At 48.4% G+C, this 14,142-nt stretch overlaps 1 protein-coding gene across 5 annotated transcripts in view; it reads right to left on the bottom strand.

Moving 5' to 3' along the window:
* ACSS1 (acyl-CoA synthetase short chain family member 1) overlaps positions 1-14,142 on the bottom strand; it is a 137,996-nt gene that overhangs the window by 113,125 nt on the left and 10,729 nt on the right. For all 5 annotated transcript variants that reach the window (XM_023731381.1, XM_023731379.1, XM_023731380.1 and 2 more), the window contains exon 2: positions 8,625-8,721. In XM_023731381.1, the coding sequence (XP_023587149.1) occupies positions 8,625-8,721 (97 nt within the window). The remainder of the gene's footprint in view (positions 1-8,624; positions 8,722-14,142) is intronic.

The raw sequence follows: 14,142 nt of genomic DNA, 5'->3' as shown, positions 1-14,142 counted from the left end.
AGCACTGGGGCCCATACCCCACTGAGCCCTCCCAAGGCCGCCTGGCATCCCCCAGCACTGGGGCCCATACCCCACTGAGCCCTCCCAAGGCCGCCAGGCATCCCCCAGCACTGGGGCCCGTACCCCACTGAGCCCTCCCAAGGCCCCCTGTGTGTTCTCCATTCCAACCTCTTATAGGTAAGGCCCTGTGCCTGGGGTTGGTGGTGACTCAGGCTGCACCAGTGGCTCACAAAGCAAGGTGGGAGGTGGGCTTCTGCTGGCCTGCTATTTCCAAGGGCAGCGAGAGGGAGCTGCCACAATAGCCTAGGGGACTTCCTGATCCTGGGAATACAACAGTGCCTGTGGGGTCTCCTGAGTCCCTTCTGGTGGTGTCAGGTTGGGCGAGGGCCACCCACAGTCTGTTCCTGTGCCCTCCCAGTGTCCTTGTAAGCGCCCCACACAAACTCCCCTTCTGCCGAAAGGAGCTGGAGCGACTTCCATTTCTGCAGCCAAATCCTGACTGATACACTCCCAGCCAGGCATGGCCGAGTTACTAGGATGCAGCTGAAAATGCAGATTCCCAGGCCCACCTGGGGCTGAAAATCACTGCTGCAGATTCCCACTGAGTGACACCTCGCTAAACTGCCCGACTCACTTCTCGGGCACTTTTGGAGATCCCAAGGAATCTTTGCAGGTGTTTACATTTGATAAGACCCCACGTGACCTCACTTAAATTCCACATCCGAGTTCCCTTTCCCCCAAAGCCGTTGTCCAAGCAGAAGCAAGAAAGCGTGGGCCTGTGTCAGCCCAGTAGGGAGCAGGTGAATCTACGGATCTGCCCGTGGCCCAGTCAGAGTGGGGACAGGAGAGACCTCTCCCAGACTCCCCAGAAGAGCGTAGCCAGGTTCATGGGTGGGAGCTTTTCAAGCCTACACCCCACCCTGCCGCCGCCAAGTTCAGACGAGGTCCAAGAGTGTGGGGAGATGGAGAGGTCATGACAAAGAAAGGGGGGAGTGCCAGGGCTAGCACCCTGCTTGAGATGCTGGCCTCACCCCACAGGAACCTCTGCCTGCCCCCAAGGACCCAAGGACCTGTCTTCTAGCCCCTCCCATGCTCGCTCTTCTGCCAGAGCCCTGGCAAGGCGGCTGACTCCTCACTGTCCCCAAGGACACCCAGGTGGCACCCCTCCAGGGAGGTGTCCCTGGACACTGGCCCTGAGGGTCCTCTCCTCTCCCACAGGCTCTAGTGCTGACTGTGCACCTGCTTGTCCTAGGGGCCCACAGACATCTGGGGCCCTGGTCAGTGGAAGGGTGCATTGTCTCCTCGAAGAAGAGATCACTGCCTTGGAATACGTTACCACAAACAGCGCTTACTTAGATGGTTTGTGGAGGTGGAGAAGGGCCTGTCATCAAACTGAATGCAGGTGCCCGATAAATACCGCCCAATGGTGAGGACCCTATCCACACCTCCCCTCTCCCCTCAGGGTCAGGACTGCAGACGCCTCGGTCAACAGGCAGCAGCATCTACAACCATGGTCTCAGGACAGGGCAGAGTGGATGGGGCTGCAGGACAGCAGGTCCCTGAGAGCACCCAGCGCCAACTCTGACCACACCTGCTCCGGAAGCCACCTGGGCATCAGTGGCCTGGTCTTGAAAACCGAGGGAAGCTATGGCTTGAACTAACACAATCAGCAAAACTCCTGCCCAAGGGCCTGGGCAGGAGATGCAGGAGGACACAGGGCTGGCACAGAACCCCGCCTGCCCCTCCCCCACAGCCATGCACGCCCCTTGCCCTAGCAGGCAGGAGCCTCAGCCAGAGGAAGTCACCCCAGGTCGGCGCTGGCGGAGGCCAAAGCACCAGCCGGCTTGGCACTGGGACGGGGCATCCCAGAACAGGAGGGCGGTCATTCATTCACCCACATCCTTCCTCCTGGAGGTCAGCACCAGGAGCAAGGAAAGCCGTGAGGCAAGTGCCTGTCAGCACAAGCAGTCCTCTGGTCCTCACCCTGCTCAGAGGTTTGTGGGAAGCAACCGCCACGGAGATCCGTGCAAACTGGAGGGCAGGCTGCTGGCTGTGCTGAGAAGCAGACAGGCTGGCTCCTTGCCAGGGGGCTTCATTTCTACACCTGCAGTTACTCACGTGCATACATATGTCTGACCCCCTAACCTAGGACGAGCACCTTCCCTCTGGGGGCATCAGGGAGGGGCCGGAGGGAAGGCGCACAGCTGGCGGGGAGCGAGCCCCATGCAAACTCATCACCGGCCTCCCTGCTGGCCTGCTGCTTTGGATGGTCAGTCTCCATCTCACGCCACTGTCTGGAGCCTTCAGAAGCAGAAGGAAAAAAACTGAAACAGGAAAACAAAGCTCCAACCTTGTCCTGGAGGACTCATGTCCAAGGGGCCCAGCATCTCAGGCTGTCAGCGAGGCCACCTCCCCCTCCTCCCTATCACCCCCCAACTTTGGGAACTTGCCGTCTCCCCTCGACAGGCTGCGCTTCCTGGTGCCCATGCCTCTGACCACCCCAAACGGCCCCTGCATGGCAGAAGGGAGGTCCCAAGTGCAGAGGTGCTGCTCCAAGGGAGGCAGTTTTAACAAATAAAAGCTTGTGTGTTCTCAGCGATTCAAGCTCCACCTTTGTTTGCCCCCAGGGATTACCAGGCAGGCCTGTCCAGGTAGTTAACTCCACTTAAAGTCTCAGCATGGATCATTTGTACCACAGTCCAGAGATACAGCCGTTCTAAACTATGAAATTCAAAGAACCACAGCTTGCCCAAAAGAATGACAGAGAAAGGTCATATACAGAGATTCAAAACACTTCCAGTGTCAACATCTGCACCAAAGTCTGAAGAAAAGGTGGTGCAGGTTTCAAACCACCTTTGTCCAAGTACCACAGAGCACTGTATTGGATTGTGAGCATCAGCACATGCAATCCTGGGCGAGGTTTTGCAATTGGAGTCACTCAGAGGTCAGCCCAGGGGCAGAATCTGCCCAGGGAGCAGCCTTCCTTAGGCAGGAGGGTGGCTTCTGTCTACCCACTCTGAGGGAGTGCCACCCAACAAATGACTTCATCCCAAGTACCCACATATTAACTGGTCCATTAATGATCCTCCCCTCGGCTGCCTCGATATTCTGATAAAGAAGTTGGCTCCCCAAAGGAATTACTTTGGGGTGAGGAGAACACAAGGTGCAAGGGTGAGGCACCCAGAGACCGAAGGCCTTGCCTTTTAGCTGAGGTGCACATTCTCCCAGCGGAGGTCACACCGTGTGACCTTACACCCCTGCACTGAACACAACCCCTGAAAACACCAGCTGCCTCCCCAGCACCAGTGGCCACAGGCCGCTCTGCCCATGGAATCTGAGATTCTCTGCTGACCTACCTTCAACGGCCACAACACAGCTAAAACAGGCCCTCCCAGGACACAGGCCCATGCTGGGCTCTTGTCTCGTATCCTACTCGCACTCACAGCAGCCCAGGGAGAAGCCATGACCCCATTTTGCAGATGAGGAAACTGAGGGTCAGCGGGTGAAGTCACACACGGCCAGGGGGCAAAGCAGCCCCTCTCTCAACCACGGCCACCTCGCCCTTCAGTACACCCACTGCCACTGCCCCTCTGCCTCCATCACTGATGCCTCTCCCCGTTCCGCTGCCTCTCCAAACCCAACACGGGATTTCCCCCAAAACCTTCTCCAATCAGTATCCATGTGAGACTTCATGCTCCCGACCACTTGAACCCGCAGGGACCGACCACTTCTGTGGCCTTAATAAATGGCCACGTTGGAAGATACCCAGGCCAGGAAAGAAACAGAGGAAGGCCTCATTCTGCTGCTTGTGCCCCATGAGGTTGGTTTCACAGGACCTGAGAAAACATAGGCTGCAAATTCCTGCCCGTGCACAGGGCAAAGGCCACAGGCACCTGCTGTGCGGCTGAGCCCCAGGCCAGGGCGAGGCTGGGATGTGCTGACTTGCCCTCTCTGTGCCTGAGGCCATGCTGGCTAAGCGTCAGGGAGTTTCTCTCTCCAAATCACCTTAGGCTTGGGGGGCCAGCCCCATGCTTCCCCTCCCCATGGCTGGCATGGTGCCCAGGAGTGGCATTCCCATCATCGTCCTAGCATCTGAGAACCACAGGGACCCAGGCTATGAGTCTGGAGCTTGGCCTTCTAGCTGGTGAGCTCTGTGACCTGAGGCCCCTTGAGTGCCCTCTGCATGAGATGGACAGGAAAGCAGCTGCTTTCAGTGGTCTACACAGTGGCAGTCTGTGTCCCACAGGACAACCAGCACCAATGTCTAGGTACCTTTCCTCTGAAAGAGGAAGAAAAGAACAAACGTCAAAAACCTAAAATGCCACTCCTCCCTCACTAGGATGGCTATTAGCAAAAAAGAAAACAACGAGTGTTGGCAAGGATGTGGAGAAATTGGAACCCTCATACACTGCTGGTGGGAATGTAAAATGGTGCAGTCACTGTGGAAGACAGTGTGGCACTGCCTCCAAAAGTTAAGCATGAAATTACCACGTGACCCAGCCTAGGCATATACCCGAGAGACTTGAGAGTAGGGACTCAAACAGGTACTTGTTCATCAATGTTCATTGTAGCGTTAATCACAATAGCCAAAAGGTAGAAACAACCATGTCCATCAACAGAAGAATGGATAAACAAATGTGGCATATCCATACAATGGAATATTATTCGGCCATAAAGAGAAATGAAGTTCTCATACATGCTCTGAGACAGATTAACCCTGAAAACACTATGCTGAGTGAAATAAGCCAGACACAAAGGACAAATACTGTATGATGATACCGCTTGTATGAAGTATCTAGAATAGGCAATGGTCTAGAGACCAAAGTACACTGTGGCCAACAGGGGCTGGGGGAGAAGGGAATGGGGAGTGCTGCATAACTTATGGGCACTGAGTTTCTCTTTGGGGTGATGAAAAGGTTTTAGAAACAAATAACCAAAAAAAAAAAAAAAGAAAAACCCAAACCGATTGCCATCAAGTCGATTTGGACTCATAGCGCCCCTATAGGACAGAGTACAACTGCCCCACAGGGTTTCCAAGGAGTGGCTGGTGGATTCAAACTGCTGACCTTTTGGTTCGCAGCCGAGCTCTTAACCACTGCACCACATGGTGAATGTGACTTTGTCACTGAATTGTACACGTAAAAATGGCTGAAACAGCCAATGTTTTGTTACATATATTTTACCACAAAAATATCTTTTAAAAAGAAAGAAAAACCTGAAATGACCAGAAAAATAATTGACCCAAATCCCTTAAAAATTGGCTGCAATTAGACCACCCGTGCATACAATTTGTTTCCTTGTTGACATTCAAACAGCAAATAGGAATAACCACCTGTTACTAAGCCTGGCTGTGGCCTGCAAAACTACTTCAGGATGAGTCTGTTTATTTTTAGAGAGAGAGAAAAGTGACATAATAATTCGCCTGTACTCATAAATTATCCCTTGCCTGGGGCTGCTTTGGTGAACTGGAGCTAAAGTCGTTCTTAGCTTTAACATGCTGGCTGTAGTCCTGAAAATTCCTGCATGGTTTACATTTAACCCAGGGACAGATTAACCAGTAAGCAAGGTACACACAAGCTTACAGTAAGCAAGGCATGCATGGGCTTAATTGTGTTTACGTATCTTCAGTAGACAATTTCACGTGGGTTTCACATCTTTGATATAGTGAACAACAGGTGAAATTGTGCACTACAGATTAGTAAGTAAGCACAAGTAAGCCCGTGCGCACCTTGTTTATCGGGTCATCTGTCCCTAATTTAACTACATTTCTCCGCAGGCCCAACAGAGCCGTGCTCACTGGCTGGTCTGATGCTGCTTCACACTAGCTTGGTGTTCAAACAGGGCACCTTCAACCCAGGGGGGCATCCACATTGCCCACCACCCCCAGGGCCCAGGCACAGGGAGGGAGATGTGATGAAAGTGAATTCATCCTCAGGAGAGCCCCTTAACCGAGCCAGCCAGCTGGTCTTATCTCCCCGCCATCCAGTTAGTCAGAGCCTCCACCTGCCCCCATTCAGTCTCATTTTGAAGCAGAAGGGTTCTCCAGGCTGCTGCCTCCAATTCCTCTCCACAGGGACTTTGCTCACAAATAAGCCCAGTCAGTTTGTGTACTGAAGCAGTGCTCCCCAAACCCCAGTGTGCATGGGAAGGGTGCGTAGTGCCCCAGTTGGTCTGAGGGGGTTTGAGACCAGGAGAGGGAAGGCTCACCCGCCTCCCACCAGGAAGTGGAGATGAGAAATGTACACAGTCCCTGAGCCTATCTGTGCAGCGGAGTGCTGTGGGAGGGGTGGGGATGATAGCACAGTGCACAATGGAGCTGGGGCAGATTAACCAGCAGCTCTGGATTCATCTGTGATAAAAACTGAGTTCAAAAAACAAACAGGAAGCTAGGAGTGCCCAGCCATGGCCCCAGTCACCCAAAGCCAGGGAGTAAATAACTGCTGCTCTGAGGCCTGATGTCTGGACCTGCTTCTCTGCATACTGCTAGTACCACATCCCCTACTCCCATTGCCCCAGCACTCTCTTCAGTGCCTGGGACACACTAGGCTTACCCACCTCAGGGCCTTGGCCTGGGCCTGGGATGTGCCTTCAGGGTCTTCTCATGGCTGCTCCTTCTTATCAGTAGGATCTCAGTTTACATATCACCTCCTCAAAAAGGCCCTCCCTGACTATTTCATCTAAAGGGACCACCCAGCCACACCCTACCATGCCTTCGAGGATCATCTGTTGCTACAACATACCCCATGGGGGTAGTGGTGGTTCAGTGGTAGAATGCTTGCCTTTCATGTAGGAGATCTGAGTTCAATTCCTGGCCAATGCACCTTATGCACAGCCACCACCCATCTATCAGTGGAAGCTTGTGTGTTGCTATGCTGCTGAACAGGTTTCAGTGCAGCTTCCAGACAAAGACAGACTATGAAGAAAGGCATTAAAACAGTGTAGGGGCCAGAAGGCAGAAGGGGACAAGGAAGCTGGTGATAGGGAACCCAAGGCTGAGTAAGGATATTGTTGATGTGTTGTGAGATTGTTAACCATTGTCATAGGGCAACATTTGTAGTAACTGTTAAAATGAGAAACTATTTTGTTCTGTAAGCCTTCATCTTAAGTGAGAATAATAGCACAATTCGAAGAGCGTAGTCAGTGTCACTGAACTGTGTATGTAGAAACTTGTGAAACGGTGTATCTTTGGCTATGTGTATTTTCACCAAAAAAAAAAGGTTGAGAAGTTAGAGGTTTAATATGTTGTGGGGTTGTTAACCAATGTCATAAAACAACATGTGTTCTACTGTTTCATGAGAAACTATTTGTTCTGTAAGCCTTCCCCTGAAGTACAATAAAATATAAAAAAAAAAAAAAAAAAAAACAATGTAGGAAAAAAGGCTTGGCTTGCTACTTCAGAAAATCTGCCGATTAAAACCCTATGGAGCACAGCAGTCTGATCTGCAACCCATCATGAGGATGGCGCAAGAGCTGGTAGTGTTTTGTTCCACCATACATGCGGTCACTGTGAGTCGAGGACCAACTGGACAGCAAGTAACAGCAACATACCCCAGCCTGTCCTGAGCGATACAAAGGCACTCAATGAAAGCTTGTTGATGATTGGACAAGAGAAGCCCAAGCCACCCAGGGATGGAGTAATCATTCCTGATGGAGAGGGAGAAGCGGTGTGGTGGATAAGGACTCACAACTCAGACACCAAGTGGGCCAGAGATACCGTTGCAAAGGTGAGTTGAGGCTTAAGCAAGGGGCTTTTTTCACTCAAGGGAAGAGAGAGCCAATGCTCTGCAGTGACAGAGCACCAAAGACTCCTGAGAAGGCATTGCCCTACAGGAAGCACTGCTTCAGGAAGCCAGTTACTGTTCCTGGACAGTGGGCTCACTTAACACTTACACCTTCTGCCCCTCCCCGCATGAGCACACAGACTATCTGGAGCGGTGCTTAGTGGATAGAATGTGTGAAGCATTTGTTTAAGGAATCAAAGAATAAAAACGTCAGGCGCTTGTTGTTAGTTGCTGTCGAGTTGGCTCTGACTCATGGTGTCCTCATGTACAACAGAACAAAACATTGTCCAGTCCTGTGCCATCTTCATGATCGTTGGTATGTTTTGAGTTCACTGTTGTGGCTACCGTGTCAATCCATCTCATGGAGGGTCTCCCTTGTTTGCGTTGACCCACTCACTTGGTTTTATTTATCATCTCTCTCTCACAAAGGTACTGAGAGACTGAGCAGAATGGTTTCTATTACTCCAATGTGTATTTTACTCAGCTTGCATTTGTGTTTGCTTTCCTGGGATAAGAGGACTTTTCCAAAGTTCAAGCACACTCCCTGATACTCCGACAGCCCCATTCAGACAGAAGCACACCATGCCAAAAGCCTTCCTCTGCCCTGAGCATTCATCACACTAATTTCAAAGTACCCAGTTCCTTCTATCGGAATCTGAAGACTCTCAGTATTGCCAAGCCAAGGTAATAAAGACAGCCAGGCCTCCTCCCAAGTCCTGTTCCTGTTAACAGATCCAGCAGAGGATGTGGATTCCTCCCCAAACAAAGACAAAAAGGCACAGGTTATCTGCCAGGGGCTGAGGTGCAAAGGCCACTGTGAACACCCTCAGGGACACACAATACCTGTAGGTAATCCTCACTTCGGTACCAGGCTCATCTTGCTCCCAGATCAAAGCAACACTCTCCGGGGACTTCTGAACATGCTGGTCCAAGCAGTTGACTGCACAAAAACAAAAAGGTTTATGGACATTACACGTGTTGCTTTTAGCATAAAATCAGTGGAGTGTCTCGTTTGCTGTGACTTGCTTGACTCTTCACTGAGGTGGACCCTTCCCTCATCAGTGAGGTTTTCCACTTCCTGGCAAGAAAGGTGCTCACCAGACCTGTGAGAACAAGGGTGATCACCACACAAAGAATCTCTCAAAGGGGCATGGTGATCCCGCAAATATTCTGAAACTGTCCCTTCCGGCCCCGTTAGCATCGTCCGGGGAACTTTTATAAGTACGGAAGCCAGACTACCCCAGAGACTCCAGCTCAACTGGCCCAGGGTTGGACCTGGGCCTCGTTTTAAAAGCTCCCTGGATGATCCCAGTGTACAGGCAGGGTTGAGCACTGCAGCCAGGCTGCTGGAAAGAAGACTTAACACAAATAGGACGCTCCTGTTTTTAGTACTCGGTGCATTCCATGAATTCTCATTTGCCCAGAATTAATCTTGCCCCACGGATTTAAGGTGCAGTCTAGGAGGACCAAGGAGTCAAGTCCTTTCTCAGGTATACAACCAGCAGCCCTACAAGCCAGCTTCTGCCCCCAAGAAGTGATACAACAGGGAAAATGCCATCCTGGTTTTCCAGAAGGCCCTGCTCCCCTCCACGTCTCATTATCCAAGCTCAAATCACATGACCTGCCCACAAAAACAGAAAGTCAGTTCTGCTCTTTACCATAAACCTGAAGATTAATAAGATCATGTTTCCTACACGTTGCTAACATCCTGTTTGTTATTAATTGATTTCAAAATGAGCTTAACTCTGGCTGGCTAAAGCCAGAGCCCCTTCCAACCCTCAAGCCAGGTTTTCACTACTCAGTTTCCCACCAGTGGCCCCAGGCCTGGGGGGAAAATGGGTACTCTGAATAGTTTTGGGGACAGCAGCCCTCTGCCCACCAGGTCTCTCAGGGTCCCCACAATGTCCTGGTCTCAGGAAAACAAGCATCATATTGAATCAGGCCTCAGTATCCCATCTCCATGTGTGGGCGCATGCACTCCCACATCACACCCTCAACTTCTCTTTAGCAACCAATCGGGAACCAGCCATCCTAGCTCTTTCCAAACCTCCCAGCACTCTGGCACTCTGGCAGCTGCTGACCTCAAAGAGGGAACCGATTCCACGTGTTCACTCTCCAGGGAACGAGGTCCATTCCCATAGTTGCACTCAAGTTGCCTTCTGCTCACCTTGGACTGACAGAACACCCCTTAGTGCCCACCTTCCCATCAACCCATTTCTCCGCCAATGACAGTGCTGTTCACAGCTGAGGCTCAACTCTCAAGCCTCCTGCGTCCTCTTGGTCTCTACTCCCCACAACACCCAAGCATGGAGGGTCCCCAGGGATCTCACTCATTCCAAAGAAGGGGAAACTAGAGGTGAATGAGAGACAGCAAAAGACTGCAGGAGTCAAAATTCCAACAGCATTCTTTACAGAAATAGAAAAACCAATCCTTAGCTTTATATGGAATGGCAAGAGGCCCCAAATAGCTACAACAATGTTGAAAAAGAAGGACAAAGTAGGAGGACTCACACTTCCTGATTTTAAAACATACTGTACAGCTACAGTAATCAAAACAGCCTGGTACTGGTACAATAGACATATAGACCAATAGAATAGAATTGAGAAATCCACATATCTATGGTCAACTGATTTTTGACAAGGGTGCTAAGTCCATTCAATGGCAAAAAAAGAGTCTCTTCAATAAATGGCGCTGAGGAAACTGGATTTCTACATGCAGAAAAATGAAACAGGATCCATGCCTCACACCATATACAAAAACAAATTTAAAATGGATTAAGGACCTAAATGTGCAAAATAAAACCATAAAATTTTTAAAGAAAATGTAGGGGCAACACTGTTGTGCCTAGCTTTTAACAATGGATTATACAATATAATAACATAAGTACAAACAACAAAAGACAAAATAAATAAACAGGAACTCATAAAAATTAAAAACTTTTGTTCATCAAAAGACTTCACCAAAAAAAGTGAGAAGTCATGCTACCAACTGGAAGAACATCTTCAGAAACCATATATTTGACAAGAATTTAACAACCAAAATATATACAATTCAAGTTTTATAACTTCAACAACTTAACAACAAAATACAAATAACTCAGTTATAAAATGGTCAAAGGACTTGAATAGACATTCACCAAAAAGGACACTCAAAGGCCACCAAACACATGAAAAGATGCTCAGTGTCATTAGCCATCAGAAAAATGTAAATCAAAACCACAATCAGACACCATTTCACTTCCACTAGGATAGCTAGGAGCCCTGGTGGCACAGTGGTTAAGAGCTACGGCTGCTAACCAAAAGGTTGGCAGTTGGAATCTACCAGCTGCTCCTTGGAAACCCTCTGGGGCAGTTCTACTCCGTCCTATAGCGTCACTATGAGTTGGAATGGACTCACCGGCAAGGTTCTTTTTTTTTTTTTTTTTTTAGGATGGCTAAGATTTTAAAAAAACAGAAGATAACAAATGTTGGCGAGGATGTGAGGAAATTGGAACCCTTATCCACTGCTGGTGGGAATGCAAAATGGTACAGCTGGTGTGGAAAATGATGTGGCAGTTCCTCAAAAAACTAAAAATAAAACTACCGTATCACCCAGAAATTCTATTCGTAGGTATATACCCAAAAGATTTGAAAGTAGGATTCAAAAAGAGACTTGTAAACCAAAATGTGGAAACGACTTAAATGCCATCAACAGATGAATAGATTAAAAAAATGTGGTACATACATACAATGGAATACTTCTCAGCCTGTAGGAGAAATGAAGTCTTGATACATGCTATACAATGGATGAAGCCTGAAGACATTATGCTGAGTGAAATAATCTAATCACAAAGGACAAATATTGTAGACCTCACTTACATAAAAAGACAAGAAAAGGCAAATGTATATAGACCAAAGTTTATTAGTGGTTACCAGGGGTGGGAGAGAGGAGATAAGGGGGGTGTCTTAGGCTATGTTCTCGAGAGAAGCAAAACCAGTAAAGCATATAAATATCTGTATAAAGAGTTTTATATCAAGGAAACGGCTCACACAGTTGTAGAGTCTGGAATGTCCCAAATCTGTAGGTCAGCCTGGAGGCTTCTCCTGATTCAAGGGCTGGCAAACCCAAGATCAGCAGGTCAGACAGCAGGATTCTTGCTCACAGGCTGCGAAGACCAACAAATCCCAAGACTGGCAGGCAAGACCACAGGTAAGCTGCTAACTCAAGTTCCAAGGTCAGACAAACAGAAGCCAGCTGCAGGATCCACAGCAAGCAAAAGCCCACAAGCCTTGCCAGAGAGTCCACTTATATTCAGTGCAGGCCACACCCCCAAGGAAACTCCCTTTTGACTGACTGGCTACTCAAAGCAAATCCCATCATGGAAGTGATCACATTATACCAAATCTTCTCATGGAAGTGATCATATCATATTATCATACGATTGCCAAACTACATCATAACTACCAAATCACTGAGAATCATGGACCAGCCAAGTTGACACATAACTTTAATGATCACAGGGGTGTTAATGTGATGGAAAATCACATTGATTAAGGGTAGGGTTGTACAGCTGATTACTGTGATTGCTGTCAATAAGTTCTACACCTGTAAAAAGTTCAACTGGCAAAAGTTGTTTGATAGATAAATTTCAACAATGACAAAAAAAAAAAAAATAGAACCCGCTGAGGCTGCCTATGTACAACCAAACACATCATGGGATTTAGTTTCTTGGTTTGGAAGTTTAGGGTCATGGTTTCCTGGGACATTCCAGTTAATTGGCCTAATAACATGTTTAGTGCTTCTGTTTTACTGCCTAGTTAGTTGCGTAGTTCCTGGGGTCTTAAAAGCTTGCAAGCGGCCATTCAGAGCATGACAATTGGCGTCTATTTGTCTGGAGCATCAGAAGAAGAAGGAGAGTCAGGAATAGGAGGAAGATATGGAATATGTGGCTAATTGGCTCCATGAACAACTACCTCCTTTGCCATGAGACCAGAAGAACTGGATGGTGCCTGGCTACCATTACTGAACATTTTGATCAAAGATTCCATGGAGGAATCCTGATCTAAAGAGGGAAAATGCAGAACAGAGTTTCAAATTATCATGGACTCTAGGCTTTCTGGAGCCATGGAGGGTGGATGAACCCCTGAAACTACTGCCCTGAGATAATCTTTAAAACTTAAACCAAAAATATTCCCTGAAGTCATCTTAAAACAGAATGATGGGATAGTTAAGCTTAACTAGTAATAAAAAGGTCTGCCTTGAAGATAATGGTCTTTTAAGAACTATCTATATGGGATAAAGTTGGAAACAGCAACTAGAAAGATTTGATAGAACTTTGGGAGCAGTGAGTTTACATGAATGAGGGTGGAACAACTCAGAAAAGGAGGGTGAGAATGGTTACACAGCTCAAAGAACGTAATCAATGTCACTGAATTGTCCATGTTGAAACTGTTGAATTGGTGTATGTTTTGCTGTGTATACTCTGAACAACAACAAAATAAATAAAATTTAGGGAAAAAATGAACAGAGAAAAAGAAAATTTATGGGATGGAGCTGGTGAGTGAAGGAGTAAGGGAAGGCATGGTCCTGGCCGCAGAGCTCACTGTCAGCTATAGGCTTCCAGGCTCCTGCATCACCTCACCAAAAGTCCAAATCAGACCACCGAGGAGCCAGCCATCCCCACCCAGGACATCCCCTCTAAAGGTGTTCATGCTGACATCATCCTGGTTGCTGCGGCCACCCTGCCCAAGCCCACTAAGCGCTCCTGCCTCCTCTTCTGGCAGGTATATGCAGGCCTTGCCCGGTGAGCAGGTTCAAGGCAGAGAGGTGAAGTTGACATCCCCATGTCCGTGACTTCAATATGGTAGCCATGAGCCACATGTAGCCATCAGAAACCTGAAGCACAGCTAGTCCTAGCTGAGATGTGCTGTAAGTGGAAGAAAACACACACGGGGTTTCAAAGACTTGGCACCAAAAAAAAAAAGAATACACAAAATCTCATTAATACATTTTTATATTGGTTATATGTTGAAATGATAATGTTTTGGATATAACCAAAAAAAAAAAAAACACCCATTGCTGTCGAGTGGATTCAGTAGAACTGTTCCATAGAATTTCCTTGGCTGTAATTTTTACAGAAGCAGATTGCCAGGCCTTTCTTCCATGGTACCACTAGGTGGGTTCGAACCACCAACCTTTAGGTTAGTAGTCAAGTGCAAATCATGTGTGCCACCCAGGGACATTCTGGATACAGTAAACTAAATAAAATACATTATTTAAAAAAAAAGAAAAAGACCACAGGAGCCTGAGCCTACAGGGCTCAGGCCTGGAGCAGGCATGAGGCAGGGTGGGGCCACCAAACCAGAGCTGGGGAAGGCTGTG

Source organism: Trichechus manatus, unplaced genomic scaffold, assembly GCF_000243295.1.
Source record: "Trichechus manatus latirostris isolate Lorelei unplaced genomic scaffold, TriManLat1.0 scaffold00042, whole genome shotgun sequence".
NCBI classification, from domain to species: Eukaryota; Metazoa; Chordata; class Mammalia; order Sirenia; family Trichechidae; genus Trichechus; species Trichechus manatus.
This window is presented reverse-complemented; position numbering and strand designations above follow the sequence as displayed.